The sequence below is a fragment of the Mugil cephalus genome, chromosome 6, assembly GCF_022458985.1.
Source record: "Mugil cephalus isolate CIBA_MC_2020 chromosome 6, CIBA_Mcephalus_1.1, whole genome shotgun sequence".
Lineage (NCBI taxonomy): Eukaryota > Metazoa > Chordata > Actinopteri > Mugiliformes > Mugilidae > Mugil > Mugil cephalus.
In genome coordinates this window covers 16,517,587-16,540,124 of record NC_061775.1, presented here as the reverse complement: position 1 = coordinate 16,540,124, position 22,538 = coordinate 16,517,587, and the positions used below count along the sequence as shown (strand labels likewise).

Genomic DNA, 22,538 nt, shown 5'->3' with positions numbered 1-22,538 from the left:
TGGGTTTGACAATACATCAGTTCCTATAATAATGACCTGAATGGACATGTGCAAGATTTGCAATAGAAGAATTTGAACGATGACTTTTTGAGCACAGAGGGGCCGCCTGTACCACTGTGGAGGGTAACGTAGCAACGCAACTTCTGGCCACCCCTGCATTAGCTAGCGGTTAGCATTAACTTGTAACAAGAATTACGTTAGTCTGACCAGTAACATTATCCAGGCTCTACTGATGATGCATTACATGATAATCTTATCTCTTATCTTGATTTTTTAGTTTTGGCAGCAAAAAAAAAAAAAAGCAAGAAGACATTGTCATGGTTTAAAGTGACAGTGTTCGCCTCAAGCTTCCCTCTGTTTTGCCTCCAGCTAACATTGTGACGCCACAGTGACGTAGGCCATGAAGGGATCTGTCTCTCTATGATTAATTTGTATTTAAGTGTTTTGTTATTGTGATTGACGCCTGCCTGTTAAAGACTTTTACAGTTATACATTATTATACAATCAGTGAAGCACCACATACAACTAATCTAATAATTGATACAGATAATAAAATATAATATAATATAATATAATATAATATAATATAATATAATATAATATAATATTAACGGCTCCAAAAGTGAGTCAATCCTCATCAGCCTCCATATTCTAACTTTACAGCATAAATAAACATGTATTCAGCCTGGTACCCAAACTATTGTATTGCTCTATTGCTACTTCCCTCCATCAATTCAACTTTTATATGGATTAGAATTTATATAACTCCCTTCTTTAAATTCTATCGAGCCTTAAAGTTATGTATAATTGAGAGAGTGTCTGCTTTGTGCGACACAGTGGAGCTGTCACAGGCTGCTAGCTGTCTGCCTAGGCCGTGCTCATCTTCCATAGGTGACACTTAACGACATATCAGTGGCCTAGACTGAGACAGAGTGCGACTTGCTTTTAAGGATCCTTGGGGGATTTTCTGTGAGAAGTGAGTGATGCTCACCGTTCACCCTGTAACAGAAAAAAGTAAATGGGTAAATGAGAGCGGAGTCAGATTTACTTGAGACAGGGTTGCAGTGTAAATTCTCTCCTGTGTGGGCCTCTAGTGCAGGTGGAGAATAAAATCATAGGCTGTTTTTGTCGCTGGAAGGTGTTGTCTAAATGTAAAGTTACAGTAAATGTGGCAGCTGTACCATGTCTCCACGCACACAGCTGTATCCTTCATTACTGACTCTCCTTTAACACCGGGACTAAAATTCCCCCAAACAAAAGAGGAGGCATTTTTCTTTTGCAGAAGTCCTGTAAATGTTGGTGCACGCCCTGCATTACAGTATGTCACCTCAACACCACACCTCCTTATCAGTGAGATAGAAGCATCTGTATTTTGATGGCAGATTTAAAAAAAAAAATGCATTTCCAATCTCTGTGTTACATGGTAATAGTCCTTTTTTAAATCCCCTGCAGGTCAACACTGCAAATGTAAAAAAAAAAAAATCCCCAAAAAAAAGTAAATCTCCCAGTCCCAGCCAAAGACAGTGGTGATGTTGTCAGCAGTTTTGATGAGTTTTTCAGGCAGGCAGTCCTCATTCAGGTCGAGGCCTGTCTGTGTTTTGTCACCGGGTGATGTGTTTTTCTGGAGCCTTCAGTCACTGTAAAGCCGCCCTCAGGGCTTTAGAGATGCTGTCAGAGGGAAGTCCACCATCTATGAATGATTTACAGACAACAATGGAGGTTTAAAATGAGATGTGAGACAAGGACGAACACACCAGCTGATTTTTCTAACCGAGGCAACAGAACGCCTTATTTACGCGCTGAAGGGCTTGAAGCTGAAAAGCATTTTTACACTCTCGTCGGTGCGTTCGTGGAGCAGAGAGGCTGCTGAGAGGCTGACAGACCATTGGGACCAGGGGTGTTAACATAAGTGTAATTTCTTATTGCAGCAATATTCAGAATTTGAGAGTAGTGAAACATTTGTGTTGTGTCTCTGTCGTGGGCGGCTGATAAAGATCACATTAAGGAAGAAAGAACATTGTAGAAATTTATTGTATCATGTAGGACTGAATCTGAGGATGTTGGTCAGTTTATGAAAATAATCACAGTGTGGTGATAATGTGTCATTATCAATTATAGATAGATCTGATAGTACTGTACACAGATCAGCCACAACATTAAAACCACTGACAGGATAAGTAAATAACTTTGGCCATCTCGTGACTATTCAGTGTTCTGCTGGGAAACCTTTGGACCTGGTATTGGACATGTACCATCCACTTAGACCAGACCAGGGACCCCTTGACACTCCTTGATGGCAGCAGCCGTCCCCAGCAGGACACACACACAAACGGTTTAGAAACATCTTAAAAAACATGAAAAACAGCACAAGGTCCCAAACTGATCAAGTATCTCTAAGGACGCACTGGAATAAGTCTGATCCACAGAGACCACTCCCCTCCCCTAGGACTCGAAGGCCCCCACTAACGTCCTGTTGCCAAACACCACAGGACACCCTCAGAAGGCCCATGTCCATTCTCTGATACTCTGAGTCACAAGAGAGACAAGAGAAATCTCATCTCCTCTTTTCACTGTGTTGTGAATCACAATATCAACGCGTGACGCCTTCCTCTGATCCTGTGTGACTGTTGGCTCGTGCCCCTGGGGGGAGGAGGTTTAGCTGCGCTACCACGGAGTGTTTGTTGATAAATCAGAAACCCGAGGAAAGCAGTGGCAATTTCTCGGGCAATTTCAAGGCAATATTTGCAGAGCAAACTGCATGCCATATGGGCTCCTCTCCCCGTCGGCTGCCTTTGTTCTAATCTTCTCGTTCAGGATCAAATTAAACCGTGAAATTCCTTCATCTCCGTTTACTTTTCTACCTGTTTGTGAAGCGGTTCCTCGAGTTTCCCTCCTGAAACCGTATCATCAGATAATGGCATAAAACAGCATGAACATTTTTCGATCCTTTTTAATTCTCCCTTTAACTACACCATCTCTGTGCGGCTGCAGCCCCAGGTGCCCGCAAGGTCAACGAGCGTAGGTAGAGCCTTAGCTGACATCATGTTTGAATAACAACTCACTGTTTGCCATTGAGGAGCTCCCAGTTGCCTAGGAGATGCAGCAGCCCCTGACAGACAATTAGATCGGATGCAGTGTGATCAAGGATGTGAGTGCTGACTTTTTCCGAGCTTTCAGTGTGGCCTGGGTGTTCACCGTCATGATCACCTCGGCCGACCGAGGAGTGAACTTTGGACAAGTCAGTGGGAAACTGAGACTACCCCAGAGCACTAAGCGACAATCGCAGTTCGCTGTGGAATAAAACGCAGAGGTTTATTTGTCTTTTTCGCTCAGTATAGTTGTGACTTCCTTGAAATAAAAGCTTTTTCTGACCCTTGAACAGTGCCAAGATTATTACTTTTCTTTGCTGTCGCTGATGCCTGTGATTTTAATGCATCGTTTCCAAACGAAATCTAAAAACATTGACGCTTTTGTGAAGAAATCTTGACTGATTAATCAGCCGATCCTTCCAACGTTAGTTTTTCCAGCCCTTCTCTTTCTCGTATCTTGTGCCACATCATCTCCTCTCTACACCGTCCCCCTGCCTGTGACCCAGAAATCAGTCTCAGCATGCTGTCTGGAAGGCTGTCTCAATTGCGAAAATGCATTCGGAGGAGAGAGCGTGCTTAAAAGATGAGCTTAGAGTGGGGATTCGTGAAGGTTTTCTTTGTGTAATGCCAGTGCCCCTGACATATACAGTATACAATGCTACAATTGTAGGCTGGACAAAACGTACAGACGCAGCTGTGCACACATCACACTTAATGGATATTGCTTTAATATATAACGGTCCCATTTTCTTTTACAGACACACTGCCTCGACTACTTTATCGTAGTTTTCTCTGCTTCCCTCGTATCTCAGGTGTGAGCGTCTCACAGACTGAACGGTGGAATTGAAGACGTACACTGAGCTGAAATAAAGCTTACAGACTTGTAGTCTTGCCGCTCGGTAGCCATCATGGTGACGTCCCCTGAGCTAACAAATCCAGTCCCTGACTGAAAGGAAAGCGGAGTGAGCTGTAATTGCAATTACAACAATGCTCCTCAACATTTTTTAGAACAAGGACCCCCAAACTGATGATAAGATTAAGTAGGGACGCCCTACCTACTATATGTGTTCTATATTAAACTCAGCCTGGTGCTACAGGCTAAGAAAATAATTGACAGATTCATGTTTTAACTCTAAACAACATTTAAACATGAATCACCAAAACATTTTTGGCCTCAGCAGTTGACTGATGAGAGCGATTTGCACTGTTAGCTTCTCTTCTACTAATATTAAATTTGTGGGGAGAAATAAAAAAAAAAAATGTATAAAACATGTCTAATCAGTCAAAGATTTGGCGGCCCCCTCACCCCCCGCAGTACCTCCGCAGACCCCCTAGAGGGCGACCTATGGAGACCTATGTCCTAGAAATGGACGTCTAGACAAAGATCTCTGCCCGTTTCCAACAGAGCACTTGAAGTAATTCCATGGTAATCCATGTCATGGTGCAGCAAGTAAAAACATGCGCTTAAAATAACTGTTTCTTTCTGCACCTGCTCCTGCGTCTCACATATGAAAGCGTCGCGTGCATCAGCTGTGTGATTGCGACACGTTTGGTTTTGAATTGTTTCCCAGTTTGATTATGAAATGTCAAACCAATCTGCAGCGTTTTGACCTGAAGAAGCTTTGTTTTTTTGTTTTTTTTCCTGTGGTTCGGTGGAAAAATATATGAGCTGTAAATTTGAGCAGAATATTATCTCCATGAACATGACGCCGCTAGTTTTGTTGTAGAGAAGACAAAGAAAACAATTGGCATTTTGGGGGGGAAAGTTTGGGATGTGTCTCAGATTTCTCTTCTTTACCAGTTTGTACCGAATGTCACGGGTATTAGTTGCCCAGTCAGCCTTTAAAACAGAGTAGTATACATTTCAAGCAACAGCAAGACCAGACGTTTAAGCTTTGGGCTGCAGCCAGATGACTGTATTCTGCTATTGTTGCACCAAAATATTTCACAAGTCGGTTTTGCCTCGTTGAATCACTTTGTTTTGCATGCTACTTGTCTTAACGGATCGTTTAATGGATTCTCGGAGCGCCCTCAGCCTTCATTATGAATCGCTCAAAGCGGTGCTGACACTGAACATTCAGTGTTGGTATTTTATTATCTTCAGCAACATACTTGTCTGTCAACACTGAATATGCAAAATATGATGCATGAATCATTTTGAATAAACACGGCACGAATTAATGAATGTGTAATGCATAATACATGGATCGGGCCTAACATTATGACCTAATATTGTGCCTACATGGTCCTACTGAGCGTGTCCTGTGGTGTTAGTGGGAGCCTTTGGGTCCCATAGGTCGAGGGGAGGGGGCTCTGTGGATCACTCCGCAGATACTAGATCAGTTTAAGATCTGTTGAATTTGGAGGTGATAAATTCAGGTCATGCACAGCTTGTGCTGTGCTCTGTGTTCCACACATGAGAAGCATAAACACTGACTGATATAAATGGCACAGTATAACCTGCAGTGATCTGAGCAGCAGCGCGTCGAGAGCCTCTACAACACAGGATGCTGGCTCTGATCCGAGCTCTTGGCCTTTTCCAGAGGAAGTCGTCCAGAATGAGGCTCTTTGCGTTCCTGGCTCATCCTCCCTCGGTAGCTGGCTGGTACTTTGATGCTTCCATCTGGACGAGCTTACAGCCGCTCTGTGCAACTCTCTTCACTCTATAACCTAATTGGATGCGTTCTCTTATTTTACCTTTTCATTACACTTGACGAGCAAACCTGTCCCTGGCGACACATTGGAAGTTTATTAGCTGGTTAAGCTTCATTATTTGTTTGTTGTGTGTTCTGCTGGTGATCACAGTCAAATAAAATGTAAATGACAGGAGGTAAATGATTGTAAATGATGATGTATTATTATAATGTGAAGAGTAATTTAATTAACTTATTATAGCGTTCATTAAATTACACACAAAGACAGAAACATTGCCCAATGCTTGTAACAAGCCTTGTAACAAACCTAAAACGTTAAGTTTTAGGTTTGTGGCAACTTATTCTACTTCATTTTTGGCCTGTTATCATTTCATTGTTTGCATTTCTGTCTTTGCACAGCCATGTTCGGTATTAAAATGAACAGTATATATATTATTGGTGACTTTATTATATCATAGAGTGAAATAATCCCTGTTTCCACATATGAGGACATATTTTTTAAACTTCTTAAATCCCACTAATCCCAAGTACCTTGGAGAAATTAAAAACGCATGCCAAACAAAAGCTCAGGACGCTGTTGGAGTCATGTTAATGTTCCTTTTTTTTTTAAAATGATAAATGTGGAAGCTGTAAGAAATACTGCATTGAAATATACTGTATATTGCACAATAGTCCCTAATAAACGTGCAGTTAAATGTTTTTGTGATACAGGCTTTAAAATTATTTCGTGGGTTAAAGTCTAGATGCATCTTCACAGTGAAAAGGCTGAACTTGAACTTTCTTAAAGAAGTGAAGTCTGATGGAGTGGCTGTTCAGCCTCTCTCCCTCTCAATTTACCGAGTTCCCACCACAGCTTTTGTCAGTCACCTTGATGAACTGTCATCAGTCATAGAGCTGCACCCACACACACAAGGCCCTGTATTTAGTCTGAGCTGCACTTAGCATCAGTCAGAGCGCAGAGTCACTTCTGGGTCCTCAACTCGGTGCATGACCTGAATTTATCTAAAATGCTACTTAAAAACGAGCTCTTAAAATCAAATGCTCCATTATTTGTCTGTAAAGCTAAAGTTTGTTCCCCACAAATACTATTATTTCTTGGATGTGTGTCATGTTGTTCCTCTGTTAAACTGCGTCCTATAATAATAGTATTGGTCTGTCACCGGCTTCATAACATCACAGCGCCTGAGTGGTCATTCTTTGTGGAAGCTGAAGATACATTAGAAGGACGTTGCTCTTCGTTAAAGACGTAGCCTTGAGGGAGAATCTCAACCTTTGACTGAGTCTGTGTGTTGCTGAGCATGTTCTGTCTTTTCAAAAGGCTTTTCAGGTACCTAAGTTTGTTTGTGTGTCTCTAATGTGTGTGTGTGTTTGCTCTGGTGTTGGCGGTGGGAGGAGGAAGGGTACGTGACTCAGGCGAATAAATAATTCCACATATCCAGGCGTTAGTCACTTAAAGAAAGCACAAGGGATTCATCTCCTTGTCTTTTCTCCCCATTGACTCATTACAGCAAACGTTTGACTGCCCGAGCCCACGCAGCCTGCAGGTTTTTATGTTTTGAGTTCTTGTCTCCACCTCAGCCAAAACTTACCTGGGCATCCTGTTAATGGAAATAACATTCTGTTCAACAGTAATTCCACCCAACCACAGAAAATGAATAGCCTAAAGTCCTAAAGCTCATCCAAGTTAAAACCCTGCTGAGTACTTTGACATTTTGTAATCCTGAGTTCATGTCATCCTCATAATTTGTCAGCGTCAGTTTGTGCGTGGGTGCCATCTGCTGGTCAGCTGTGTTAAAACAGGACTTTTTTCATACTCCCAGGACTCGAGGGCCTTTTCATCGCTCTGGAGAGGCAACCAGACATGAGCGAATAATTAATGTCGGATTTATTTTACTGATCTGCCATTAATGCTAATTAGACTGATTTAGAGGCATGCTTGAGCTGGTTGTTGGGTGCTGCTGGCAGTAACTTACTTAACCTGCACTGTATGTTGCCTACGAGAAGAAGAAGAACGCATGATTAGTGAAATTCTCATGTTTTTGTGATTGAACAGACGAATGTAGGGCACTGCCCACAGAAACTCAGAATTCATCAACAGAAAAACGTTGCTGTGGTCGCACCGTTTGACTGACAGATGATCTGCGATGATTGCGGCGCAGAGGCAGCACCGGGGCACGAACACTTTACAGTCACAAAGAGAGCAAGAGGAACAAATGTTGGTTTTATGCTAATTAAATTCTAGTGTTTAAGCACCGGGTGGAGCAGTTAGAACTATTTGACTATTTTCTGGTGCGTGGGCTGTAAAACTTGAGATTGAGACGTGCAGATTTAACTCGGAGGCTCACATTCGTCCGCTGCCACCTTAAGTGCGTCACTGATAAATATCAGGACAAACACTCCTGACACAGAGAGGACCTCTGGCAGCTTTTATGGTCTCCGAATGTCTGAAACTTGAACACAGTGCGTTCATTAGAGTAGGGCCAAAGTTGTGCATGTAAGGTTTGTGCGGCGTGCTGTTAGGGAGTGCTACTTATCAAGGGATTTGTTTAGGTGCAAGCAGATTTAGGGCCTCAGTTTGTGTATTTTGGCTGTATTCTCGAGGTTTTATTGTGGGTAGAGGAGGATCGGGGTCGCTGGCTTTCCGTGGGCCAAAGATGAAACTGATGCTTGATCTCTGTTTTTCCGTCCCCCCCTCAGGCCTGCAGGGAAAGCACCGTTCACTTAAGATATCAGTAAAAGTTTAAGTGACATTTTCAGGATCCCTGTTATCTTTTATCTCGAGCGGGTTCTGCTTTTAGGCAGAGCGGGGGCCCCAGTGGAAACCTATCCGGGCTGCCGCCTCTCGGTGCAGCACAGCTCTGGCATGTGTCTACACGGGCAGGGCTGTAATCACTGCTTAATGTTTGTGTACTGATGATGAGCTGAGCAAGGAAACAGATGTAAACTGGTGCACTCGCCGGTTTACTCCTGCGTGAAGGGAGTGCTGGACGCGGCTTGTCCACGCGTGGCATGAGCTAACAACGCTATAATTCAGGCCTGGCCATATTTAGGCAGAGCTCAGCGCTATGTAAACAGAGCTTACTGCTGAGGGGAGGGCTTACTCCTGCGCTCATGTCCATGTCCATCAACAGGGCTTGCAAATAGCTCAGTAGAGAAAGGTAATGTTGCTTCTCAAGCTGTGAAGTTGAAGTGGTTCTGGAAAATTCTCCCACCAGCCTCTTAGAGCATGAGTGCCCCATTCCAGGACAATCACGGGAATTATTTTGTAAATCCTCCTGAAGAGCCCCGGTGCTGAGAGATGGACTATCTGTCAGGGCAGGGACGGCTGCACAAGACATCAGCGTGAGAGGAAAGTTTTTGCAAGAACCCTTACACGGCAGGATGAGCGAGACCTGCTCCGTCAGCTCGGGGGAGGCCGGGTCCCTCCAGCTCGCCGGCACTCAGCCCATCAAGCTGAATCCGCGGTCGGCGTCTGCCTCGCCCTGCGGCTCCCCCAGGATGTCCCCCTGCGACTCGCCTCGGAACTCCCCCCGCCACTCGCCGATGCTTTTCCGCAAGCTCCTCGTGAACCGCAGCATCGCTCTGCAGCGCCGCTTCACCTTGGCTCACACGCCCAGGTAGTGTTTGATAATCACACACCTTTGCCACTCACGTTGCACAGGTAGCGTTTAGAGCACCTTTGCCCCGGGGCACTTGTAGCTGTACGTGATTAAACTAACCACAAAGGTTGGCGTTCAGAGGTCACCTCCGCCGTGCGGTTTGAAGCTGTGGCCGAGCTGAACTCCAGTAAACTCGATTTCGCATAGTTGTTAAGGTGATGGGGCATGTTTTGCTTTCGCAGACGCTTCTTTTTCACATCACCGAAATGCGTGTCATGAGTTGGCCGAGGCAGTAAAAAAGCCCCATTGTCTGACGAGAAGGTAACTGTGGGAAATCGTGATTTTTGCTGACGTCGGGACCGGTGTCGTCTCAATGGACCTCGTTGTTCTCGCAATGAAGAGAGGGTTTTGTTCGGTGCCTAAGGTGTTCAGCAGGCCTGGCACATATAGTGAGGAGAAAGGGTTCTATACCAGCAGACAGACTTCCCCCGGGACAGAGCTGAGTTTGGAGAGCAATTCGCCACGCTAGACAAAGGGCCGACAATTAACTCTGCACCTTCACTTACTTGCTAATTTACAACTGAAAACACGCTTTTCTTTTTCACCCGCCGATTAAATTCCCTCGAGTTTGGACAGAGCTTGAACGTTTAAAAAAAAACAAAAAGGATCTGCTCTCCTCTGGCGTGTTTTTTGATGGATGGAGCAGTCATTTCAGGAATCAGTGTTATGTTTAGATACCGGGGCAATTTTATGAAGTCATTATCAGATTTATTTTAAAGTAGAAGCTAACTATGCCAGGCCTTGGGGGGAGAACAAAAAAGCAAATAAATAAAAGCAAGTGATGGTGGGAGGTGACGTAGGAAATAGATTTTCCGTGCACTTAACCGTGACCTGCTGGTCAACTGAGGAAACTCTGAGAAAGCTGCATAGAAGGAAAATCACCCGTGTAAACACAGACGTTGCGGACGTGAAGGTACGGGGTTTAAGTACACAAGTGCACGCCGCAATTTCTATGATTAATGTGTAGGGGAAGAAAGCAAAACATTTTGGGTTGTTTTTGCAGAATCGCTCACGGTGTTGCATGATGAGCTGAGTAATTGCTGCTCTTGTGAAACAGGATTTCATTACTATGAGGTAACATCACTTCCAATAGCTTTCTCAGCCACGTTGTCTTCAGTCATTTGATCTGTTTAAACGCTGTCACCATGAGCCAGAGGAGATCTCTTTCATGTGGCTCCGTGCCGTTCGCGAGCAGCGGCCTCGGTTGCTTCCTGTGGCTTTCACTTTTACATTTAGTATCGTCTCTTTTACGAATTACAGGTCAAAACGCAGATATGTTCATGGTGTTATAAATGACGTTATGGTCACACGCACCTACATAAATCTAGTTAATGCTCAAGCGGTCTCACGAAACCAATGCGCGGCCTAATGCACAGCTACAGCAAAACAATTACATTCAAGCAGGTTTAATTTTTAGCCCAGGAATCTTCCCTCATTTGTGCAGCACAATAAGTAGAGAAGCCACGGTGCACAGCAAAAAGCTGATTCATGTGTAACAAGTAACAAGTGTCGGTGTCATCAACGGTTCAGTGCAATTTTATGGTCAAATCTTTCCGTGAGTAAACCATGAATTGCTGTGGAAGAAGCAGCCGGTAAACACGGCGTGTGCATTCACGTCATCCACCGTGGCATTTAAGCGATGCCATGACACGGTCCGGTCCGTGCAATGTTTAGATTCGACCTCCGGCCTCAGGCAGACGTACGTGACTTAAATGTGAAACGCGTCATCAGGAGCTCGAGCCAGACGTAAACTAAAATCTAAACAACACGGCAATCATGAAAATTGATGAAACGGTGGGTCTTAGTCGGCGTCTAACTTTTCCTTTCATTGAATAAATGTTTGGATTATTTTATTTTTTTCGACAGATGAGAATAGAAACAGAGACACAAAGCAAGGCCTTAAATTAAATCATCTGAGCGTCTTTAATACACAAATGAAAGTTTTTAAAGGAACAGTATGTGATGTATTTACTGTACTGAAGTGTGAAACATTAAGGTTAAGGCAGAGTGCAAAAACATTTTTTTTAGTTTGACCTGTGGGACGGTGCTTGTGCACTAATATTTCGACACCCTGCGTGTCCGCGTTTGTAACGTACGCAGGCAGAAACAGCGTGCTGCAGCCATGGCAGCAAACAAACAAACGCACTGGATCAAAACAAAACTTCACATTCTACTCAAGCAAATACCTCCTGGACCAGAGGTTTAGTTAAATGCGGGTAAATATTCGGGGAAAAAAATGTAGAATTTACTTTTGGGATGGAAACGGAATTGCATGAATGCGCACAAGTGTTCGTATTAAACAGGCTGCTGTTACATCCTTTTTTTAAATTTAAGACTGTTTCACCTATTCATCTATGCACTAAAGACATGGCATATTTAGAAGATAATTATCTGTCTATACAGCATCCTCTCTTTAGTTTGCAAGATTACCAGTCTGAGGGAAGTGGTTTTTATGGTTTTGCCTCTTGGTGTGCAACAGGTATCCCTCCGTGTGAAGCTAATATCTTTTGTCTTCTGGCTTGTCTGGGTACTCCTCTCAGCTGTGAGCAAAGTTTATTCTTATATGTCCTCTGGTTTATTCCTGTTATTCTTCCCTCATATGGTTATTAAAAACGTTATTGCGGTAAATCTGTCGTCTGGGCTTTTCAGATCAGAAACGTGCGGATGGCAGGGGTGTAAATCTCACCTCTGAGTCAAGAGTCTTCTGGCTGAAACACCATCCTGTGTTTAGTACCTGACTTATTATCTTGCAATGTGTGAAAAGTTAATGAGGAACGAAGACGCTGTGAAATTTACATTTGCACTCTACCTCTGTTATTTTGACAATGCAGCCAGTACTATTGATACTGCACATGAGGCAATGCGAGCTACAAACACAGGAAAGGCTGTTTTGAGACAAGTGTGAGGTGCTTATATAAAAAAACAACTGATGCCGTGCCGTCTTAGCTTCTCTTCTGCTAATATTGCAGCTTTGTCCTAAGTGATTTCCTTTGAATTAAAGGGGAGGAAACCATCTCCAACTCGCCTACACTGCTCATCGACCTCTCCAGGGTCTCTCTCTAGTTAACACCTGGTGCACGAGCAATAAAAATGCAATGAATACTAATCAATGAGTCAAAAACTCATCTCATCTTCCGTACCGCTTAATCCTGCACTAGGGGTCGCGGGGGTTGCTGGAGCCTATCCCAGCTGGCATCGGGCACCCTGGACAAGTCGCCAGCCTAACGCAGGGGTTGAGTCACAAACAAAATGGAAAACAAACAAAGCTATTGAGGAAAAAGAAGCACGTCAAACTGAAAACCAGAAAAAGAAAAAAAAAGAGAAAGGCAACGCACGGAGGAGATGAAGTAGACAGATAATTTGTCATTGCAAACACTGTCTCAGATAATAGGTAATTTATCATGTAAGTTTTGAGAAGTAACAAACTTTGTGTGCTCATGGTTTCCTGTCTCTGTATGCCTGATTAATGTGGCAATTTTGAATCTCAAGTTCTCAAGCATACCACGCCAAACGCTCTTCTTTTAGATATATATTTTTTTCTTTATCGTTCCATTTCTGTCCAATCTCAGAATGAGCAGATTTGTGAAGTTTATCCATCTTTTTTTCTCTCTCTCTCCCTCTCTCTCGCTGCGTGTCCTCACATGATTTCTGTCCTCCCTTATCCCCACCCCGCCGAGCGCCACTTCTTCTAACAGTATTCTCTATAACGTAGCTGCAGGGCTGCAGAAGGAAGGTATCAGGTCAGGCGGCGCGTTGATCTCACGTGTCAGCGAATGCTGCGTCAAGCCAGCTCTGCCACACAAAAACAGCCTCCAGCCACGCGGCGGTATCAGATCTCCCTTTGACGAGCTGAGACGCACAGAACTGTTCATGAGACTATTTTCAGTTTCACAAAGCTTATAAGGAGTCGGCGCCTCTCGGGTCGTCCGAAAGCGCCGACTGCACGGACGGTCGGCCGGCCTGCAACTTGAGCTTGTAGTAGAATTGGGGCTTGGCTCGGGATATCCCGCGCGAACCAGGCTCCTTGACAGCCCCTGAGCCACATGGTGGTTGTCCTCAGCTCCGTCTGTGACCTCAGAGGACTCCAGCAGCGCTTGCACTGTCAGAGGAAGAGGTCAAGCCTCGCTGACACTACCCTGCAGTGTCACTGCTCTCAGCAACTACTCAACCCTTCCCCTTTTATGCAAGCAGAAGAGAGGAGCAACAAAGCAACTTCAAAAGTGTTCAGGCTTCTCTTCAGATCTGATGCTTCTTATGGAAAGTCTGGAGCTGTGCTTCTACAAACCCTTCAAGGAATGCGGTCAACGCTGGGATCTGTTTGTTTACAACAACAAACCAATGGGAGAAGAGCGATAACTGTGGAGAATCCTTCAATTCAGCGTAGCCATCAGCCACAACAGCTGTCTTTCTGCTTCTCCCCTTTTTAAAGGCTAATTTAATATCACACTCCCGTCATCCTTGTCGAGGCTTGCCTTGGAACTCTGCAGCATTCCTCAATGGCTTTCCCATGCGCACACCAGCGCTGAAGATTAATCGGATCTGTCTGATTCCTATCTCGAGTTTTGTTTTCTCCTGGTCGCCTGGAATCGCCGCGCATCTTTACGTTTATCTCCCCGCGAGACCTCATGGAAGCCAGCCCAGACGCACCTGACGGTTCACGGGAGAAAGATAACCGCGCCGCGAAGTTCAGCCGCCGCCGCAGGAGCCCCGGGGTCAGATGTACAGTTAGGTTCCTGGCGTGAGTCGGGAGCTCCAGGGACAATGAACAAAGACTTCCGACTGGCACGGAAGGGGGCGCCGACTGGCTTCGGACACGGTCGGAGGCACTCGTGCCTGGGGTAGGTTCCCAACCCCTCATCCTAATGCTGCATGTTTTTTCGGTGTGTTCGTGAGAGGGACTGCTCAGGCAAGCTGCAGCGCACGTGACTCCAAGACCCGCAATGATAGTTTGACAAGTGATCTCGAGTGGGTTGGAACGACCGCAGTGTAGCTTCACATAATGTAGATTTAAGTGCTGCAATATTGTTGCCAACACCAACTGAGTTTATTTCCGAGCCTTATTAAGTCAAATGAATTGGCGAAATGAGAGTTCCCCAGTTTCAGAGCACGTGTGTAGCGGTGGCTTGTGTTCATGTTGTTTCATGTACTTACAGTTTGTGGAAGCAGAAGAATCGGTTCGAATGGTGCAATAAGTGCTGCACAACATTATGGTTAGCGTGTATTTAGTGCAATTTTTTTTTTAATTATTATTGGCTGGTATTTTACCCCACAGCTCTTCAGAGGAAGTTAGCTTTGTTTATGGCAAGTTCCATTCAGCAGACTTCTCCTTTTTTTTCTTTCTGTTCTGCTGCTTTGAAGTCAGCTGGAGATGTCGTTGTCTGAGCCGCTCAGAAGCCGACGCACAGTTCACATTTTTACAAGTCGATGTGATGGCGCTCATTTCTCTGACACATGTTGGATCCCGAGGGTGTTTTGGATAGAAGTCACACCTGTTGTTGCAGATGTCACAGCGCGACAATGTTTATTTATTTATTTTTCTTTTTGTCTGTCTCTGCCCATGTGCGTCAAGTCGCTGCATGTGCGCGCGCTCTCTGCATGTGTCCGTGCATTCCTGCGTCTTTGTGCTTCCGCGTCTATTCTCACCCGTGGCGAACATTAAACTGGGCTGGGATGCTGTGGGCGCCGCCCTGCTTTCCATAGCGCCGCCGGGTCAGTCGCTGGCTCGGCCTCCCGGACCACATCCCAGCACGGCCGCAAACACTTGCCACACCTTCGTGGAACCACCGAGTTAAAGGCAGGAAACTCAGACCTAATCATCCAAATGATCTTAAACCTTGACAAACGTCATGTGTTTGCTGGTACCACTTGTTTGATGAAGTGTTTGTGAGATGTATTTTTCCTCAAGAAAACTATGTTTAGTCCATTTAAAGGGCCTGGCTCATGTCTCCCTCTACTTCTTTATATTAGGTTTTAATGTAAAGCATGTTTCTGAGATTATTTATTTAAATACGCTGATCAGCCACAACATTATGACCACTGAGAGTAGAAGTAAATAACTTTAACCATCATGTGACAATTTAATGTTCTGCTGGGAAACGTTTGGACCTGGCATTCACGTGGACATGTAGCACCGACCTAGACCAGACCAGGTACCCCCACCCCATAGCAATGACACTCCTTGATGGCAGCAGTAGCCATCTCCAGCAGGACGCAACCTGACACAGACACAAAAAAAACGGTTTAGGAACAATATGAAAAACAGCAGTGTTGACCTGGCCTCCAAGTTCACTAGATCCCAGACTGATCAAGTATCTGTGAACAAGTGGGAACAAGCCTGATCCACAGATTCCTTCCCCTTGACCTGTAGGACCCAAACACCTCCACTAACAACACCCTGTTGGCACCACAGGACGCCCTCAGAAGACCAATGTCCATTCTATGTTTTGGAGGCACACTAATAGGAAGGTGGTCATAATGTTATGTCAGATTGGTGGATACTTGAAACAGTTAGGTCCGATCGCCCTGTTGTCAACAGCCGGGTCCTTTACGAAGAAATCACCCAGCACCCTCTCAGCTATGGACTTGTTTCCATCCTGGTGCAGCCACAGCTGAGTCCGAGCAGAGCAGCAGGGAGATTGTGTGTTGTGCTGTGTTGTGTGGGGGGTGGGGTGGGGTGGGACAGAGGGGGCAACAATAACACAACAGGCCCCCAAAATAAAACACCCCCGAGCTCGGAATAGTTCACCAGCCCCGCCAGCCTGGCAGCACACAACACGTGAAAGTGACACGTGTTTCTCATTTCCTGTGTGTACTCTCTCTCACACACACAGACACACGCCCTGAAACCTGTCGTAGACACACATCTCACAATCCATACTGACTGTTCCCCCACAGAGCTGCTGGAGGTACTTTGGGGTCGTGCTGCCCCTAAATTAGGTTTTTTTACCAGGTTTTGCAGAGAGGGGTTCAGGGGATTAGGGTGTTGGGTTTTAGGTGACTGATGTTTGTTTACGTTTGATGCTGGAAAAGGATTGATCAGTCAGTCAGGAGTTTTGTTAAAACTGAAACTTTTCCCCAGCGTCCGCTCCTTTCCATCTTTGCCTCAGCATCTGCTCAGTGCGAAGAAAATAAGCTCTTGCGATCTGAGCCTTTAGAAATATTCCACTCTCTGTTGTCATTTGCGGTAACGAGGGCCTCTCGTTGTATTTACAGTCTGTGCATCTGTGTTTGGTTGTCTCTGGTGTGCGCGTGTCGTTTGTAGGCAGAGGGCGACCTCTGCTGGACAGTGAGCTCAACTGAATGAGCCCCGAACTGTTGATAGATTCACATTCATTCAGTGAACGTGGTTGAAAATGCTGAAGCGTGCACAGTAGTTGCCACTAATCTTGGACAAATAAAGATTAAAGGTAAGATAAATGGACGTACCAAAAACCTTTGGTTTGTGTGTTTTGTGGGAGGTGCACGAATTCTATACTGCAAGAGAAATTGATTGTGACAGAAAAAAGAGCTCCGACATGCTGCTGCTCAGAACTGCTTTAAGTCTGCGCTAATCAGTCTTTGGTATGAGTGCAGTTGCCCTCCTTCTGTCCTGTTAAATGTCACTTTAACTGAGCTCACCGTGTCACCTTACGCGTTTCTGCACAAGGTGGCGCAAAAAACTCACTTTACTTCAGTCACAGCCACCAAAAATATGTTGAGTCGTAGAGAAAATACAGGATACGTTCCTGTCTTTAAATGAACTAAATAAGCTTATTATATTTTTAGGTCTTAAAAAAATGTTTTCTGTCAAGCTTCATTGACATCACATAATATTGATGCTAAATAGCCAGGAGAAATGAAGTGAACGGAAGTCAAAGTCGGTCTTTGTAAAGCACGAATAGACCTGTCATGGACAAGAAAATATATGACACCTTTTGAAGTCCTGGATTGGAAACACGTGTCCTCATTGGACTCTTTATATCAAGTGAGACGTGCTACAAGGCTACAACTCATAGCACAAATAAGCGTGGATCTAAAAGTAGTGAATGAATCAAGCAAATGAATTAATAAAAATTCTCATTGTCGTGCTGACTGACACCTGACGCCTCACTTTGAAACGCTGTCGGTATAAACTTGGTAGAGACACGCGCAAACGCTTTTACACTCCCCGACACACACACACACACACACACACACACACACATACGCACACATTCACGGCACTCCTCTCTTGCAGCTTATTCTCATTAGCGGAGGTAATGCTGTCATTGGAGCCCTCAGCCAGCTGGGCCGAAGAAGTCATTTGGCTGGTGGATTTGGTTACACAGCGGCCTCACAAACACCTCATTCTCAGCAGATCTCCACCCCGGCATCTGTTTTGAGGCCCTGCATGTTTCACAGGCACGTTGCACAAGGACGGACGAGAGCATTGGTGGGAGGAGTGAGAAGTTTTTTAATTATGTTTCCAGAAATGAACCAGAGACGAGGTTTATTTGGTGTTTCTTGGTGTTAAAATGAGCAGGGAGGTGTGACAGGCCTGTGTATGTGTGTGTGTGTGTGTGTTAAGATGCAGGAGCAAACTGTATGTGTGTGCGCTCTTACGACTTAAATTGGGATTTTTGGAAAACTGTGCATCACCACCTTGTCACGGTGAAAGTCGCTGCTTTTGGTATCAGAGCGGAAACACCCGCACGAAGTGTGACCCGCGTCATCTGTGCCCCGACCTACGATGTGCACTTGAACACACCACAAAGACTCCAGCCAACAACCAGCTGGCACATACAGTCCTACAAAGGAAATAAGTCTTCATCCCAGCGGGCTTCAGGTAGTCTGGGTCTGTCGATGAGAAATGGGAGACAGGAGGAGCTACAAGTCATCGTACAGAGCTGAAAGCCTCTTGTGGAACGTGCCGATCAGCTGGTTTACGGTTTATTTTGTCTAGAGAATCAAGTCATCGTGAAAATATTTGTCTGGATGAACACACAAACGCAATAATCTCTTTGAGCTTTTAGAATCAGAATCTGTTTATTGGCCAAATGTACAATGTAGACAGGAATTTCAACTGGCTGTATCAGCGCCACATAACATTAAATAAAAGTTAACTTAGCAAAAAAAAAAACCCGAAACATTACGTACAATTCAAAAAAATACTCGACCTTTTGAGTCTTCAGAGTTATTTGAGAGTTACATGTTTAGTGTAAAAAATAAACATGAATCCACATTGAACCTGGACAGTTGTAGCGGTGTTTGGCCACCATCTTTAATGACAGGTGCAAGGATTCATTGGAGGCAGGTGTTTACAGTATTGTACTGTGCAAGCTCACTCACAGGAAAAACAAATTACTGAGCCCCTTTTTGCATGAGATTAGTTTTACCTGGGGACCTCCGGTAATTTCTAATAATCATGTATGTCGTGATCTTAATCCTGTGAGAATCGTCCATGTCCGTTATTTATAAAGTAAATATTTTATCTATTATTAGTTGTAAGTTTTTACTTTTTTGCGACTTTAGTTTGATTTGCAGCTTTTTTTCTGCCTCTTGTCACTTAAGAATATGAAGGATGTGCTGTAATTGAAAGATTGGACAGATGTTAGAGCACGAAGTCGAGATGTCGCTGGACTGTTTTTAGCTTTTAGACGGATGAAACCATTAACCATAAACCATCATTAATGTATTCATCAGCATAGTTGGGTCTGATTTAAATACCACCAGGTCGTTGGTAATTTCAGCCCCGGGATAAATAGTATCAAGGATATATTTTTATTATCCAAGGTAATTAAAACCGTCTCTGACACGACGCAGTGGAACGAGAAGGAAAGTAGCAGAGCCACAACAACGTAGAATTGACTAAAACACAGAGTTTGTTGATCCCGTGTGAACACGCCACATGAAACACAGGCGTAAAGGGGTAATATTTCCCATGCGAAAAGGGTTTAAGATAAAATAAAGGGGTTAGAGAGTTTGCTCCAGTGTTTCTGTTCGGGATGGAAGAGGACATTCGCATGTAGCTGTAAAGTGTTTCTTCTTCAGTAAGAAGAAACTCTCCAAGTGAAGATGTTGAAGTGCCTCAGAGTTGGGCAATGTCGACATGGGACTACGTGGTTTTATCCACGTCCGCTGAAGGCGAACGAGAGGTCAGTCACAAAGCCACACAGAATATAGACGAGATAATTGTTTAAGAAGCTGCGAAGTGAGATGCTTTTGTTTGCATGAACATTTTGTCCGATGACCACGGAATATTTGTCATAGTTTTAAAACAACTGAGGCACCAGTGCTCTCCGGGGTCTGGCGTTTGGGCCTCAGTCGATGTGGAAATTAATTAACTTGAACCCAGAATTGCCTGTAACGGATGTCACTCAGTCAATAAAAAGTAGCAGATTATATAGTTGGAGCGTTGTGCGTTTTAAATCGGGCAGCCTGTGTAATGAGTGTTGAGTAGAGGCCTGAGATCGTCAAAATTTAATCAAAGCCTTGCACCAGAATGGAATGAAAGAGGAATTAGAAGTATGCATACATGAAAACATAGTCATTGCTAGCATAGATCTAATTAGATGTGACTAGACTAGATTTAGAGCTGTGGGAAGAAGAAGAAGAAGAAAAAGAAGAAGAAGAAGAAGAAGAGAACCATTGAAGACTATGTTTTAACATCTGACATCACCACGCCGCCTCATCTGGATGGATCTTCAGCCAACTATTTTCGAAGTGTCTGACATTTTAAAAACTCCCCCTTCCTCCACTCCACCACCTCTCCCATGTGCCTGCCGACACGTCCGACTCAGTCTCCTGCCCAGTGTCTCAAAAGACAAATATTTGCCTGTGAATGTCGACAGCAGTCGTCCGGTCAGTCGGTGAGATCACTGTGTAAGTCCATCGCTCCCAGCGGTGGGACTGACGGGTGCTCAGTTATACGAGTACACCTGCCCCTTAGTGGGTCCCATGTCGTATCCACAGGCTCACAGGTTCAAGTTTAAAGGCAGCAAGTACACAGATCAGCCACAACATTATGACCACTGACAGGAGAAGTGAATAACATTGATCATCTTGTGATGACACAACGTTGTGTTGGGAAACTTTTGGACCTGGGATTTGTGCGGATGTGACTTGGTCTTGTAGCACCCACCTAGACCAGACCAGACCAGACCAGGCACCTCCACCCTATAGCAGTGAACGGTTAAAGAACAAATCGAAAAAAAACCCACAAAAAACAGCACAAGGTGTTGACCCAGCCTCCGAACTAAATTCCGATCTGATCAATCTGTGTATTTTATTTTAATCTAATCTAATTGTATCTTTCTTGTAACTTCAGTGTTATTTTTATATGCAACTAAGTAACTGTGACCAAGTTATTTCTAAGTCTAAGTCTATACACCTCAGGACACCCTCAGGAGGCGAATGTATTGGGAAGGGGGGTCATAATGTTATGTCTGATCAGTGTATATGCAGTCATGATTCGATTCATAATGTTTTCATGTTGTCTGTCCGTCCCAATCTTCCCACGAACCCAATAGCTCAGGATCACCTTGAAGGAATCGTTTCAAATTTAGCACAAACCTCAACTGTGTTTCAGCGACGCACTGATTAGATTTTGTTCTGCAAAAGTCACAAGTCGCTGCGACCTCACACATCTTGTGTTTTCCCATCACTCAAGAACTCCTTTTGCAAATCATGATAAAACTTCACACAAGCGTCTAACGGGAGTTCAGCCTCTTCGCCTCCTCTCCCTGGATGACACCTAGAACAGCAGGCCTCCTGTTCCCCTGTTAGTCCGACACACACAAGCCCATACTGAGCTCCAGGTCATTGTCGTTGCACCATGTGACAAAGCTCTCAATCAGCCCTCTATACTCGTATGTATAAAAAAAAAAGAAAAAAGTGTTTTTCCCTCAGGGAATGTCAATATAGTCATAGCTTCCACTTTGCCTAAACTATGCTTTTTTTATATGAAACCTCCTCAAAGTGGCATATATTAAATGAGTCTGGACAGGCATGGGCGTAAAGTCCAACCGCAAGGCTGCGATTCTACTTTTCTCTGATGAGGAATTAAACTTTTACGCTGACTGCGTGAAGTAGTGTGCGCTTGTTGAGCGTGTAAAGAGTTAAAACATTCACGGTGGCTTAGGGGTGCACATATACTGTACACCACACGTTCACCACACTCCGCGGTCACACACACACACACACACACACACACACACACACACACACACACACACACACACACACACACATACACGCAGGCGCACACGTGATCCCAGCTACTACAACCAAAGACCCCCTCATCTCTCTACGTCTCCGTCTAACCCACACATGCTGTAAATGCACAGCACATAGTTCAAACCTTTTTTTAAAGCCTCAGTAGCCCATGTGCCTGGAAGGAGGAGACAGACAGGGAGGGAGGGAGGGAGAGAGGGAGGGAGGAGTGTCCAGAGAAGTGGGAGAATTCAGCTCCTCAATGTGGATTTGAAAGCAACCCCTCCACACTCTGCTCACATGTAGCTCAGTGTCACCGCATTAACCAGCAGCGTGTCTCTGAGGAAATGACTCTTTAAAGAAAAAAAAAAGAAAAAAGAAACACCCCCGGCTTTGATCCATCTTCCCCTCCGTTCTCTTCTTCACCCACTCTTCACGTTGGACTGGAGTCATGCCGCTGAAACGCACCCAGGAGGGCTTTCCTCCGCTCGTCTCACTGGAAACCTGGTGCGGTCTGAAGGCAGGGGAGAGAGCAGCGCTCCGGAGCCGAGGATCAGAGGAGCCCCCGGAGGAGGAGGAGGACATTTAGTGGACGAACTCAGGGCAGCAGGGAGACAAACGCGACAGCAGACATGAGTTTGCCGACTAACTGTGTGTATCTGACCCCCTCGGTCCAGGATCGCTACTTCACAGTGCGGAACGGGAGTATCTGTGGGTCACCGTGTGCCGTCAACGGGCCCATTGACATCGTCCAGAAACGGAGGCGGTAGGCCAGATGTGGTTTCAATCCAGATGTTGTTGTTGCACAACTGCTGAAAACGCACTGCTGCCTGGAATTATTCCCAAGCAGTTAGTGATGAAATCACGACGCTAATGACATAAAAGAGGCTTTACTGTAGAAGTGTCAGGAACACCTACAAGGATATTATTATATTATGATATTCCAGTCAAATGAACGAAGACTACGT

At 44.8% G+C, this 22,538-nt stretch overlaps 1 protein-coding gene across 11 annotated transcripts in view; it reads left to right on the top strand.

Annotated features, from left to right (window-relative positions):
• pde4cb (phosphodiesterase 4C, cAMP-specific b) overlaps positions 1-22,538 on the top strand; it is a 95,788-nt gene that overhangs the window by 39,273 nt on the left and 33,977 nt on the right. Inside the window, exon 1 of one of the 11 annotated variants that reach the window (XM_047587792.1) lies at positions 8,044-9,360. The exons of 5 other annotated variants lie outside the window; for them this stretch is intronic. In XM_047587792.1, the coding sequence (XP_047443748.1) occupies positions 9,125-9,360 (236 nt within the window). In that variant the 5' untranslated portion in view covers positions 8,044-9,124. Of the gene's footprint in view, positions 1-8,043; positions 9,361-18,882; positions 22,337-22,538 lie in introns of those variants that run through there. 5 more of the 11 variants (XM_047587794.1, XM_047587797.1, XM_047587799.1 and 2 more) reach the window with 5 other exon arrangements.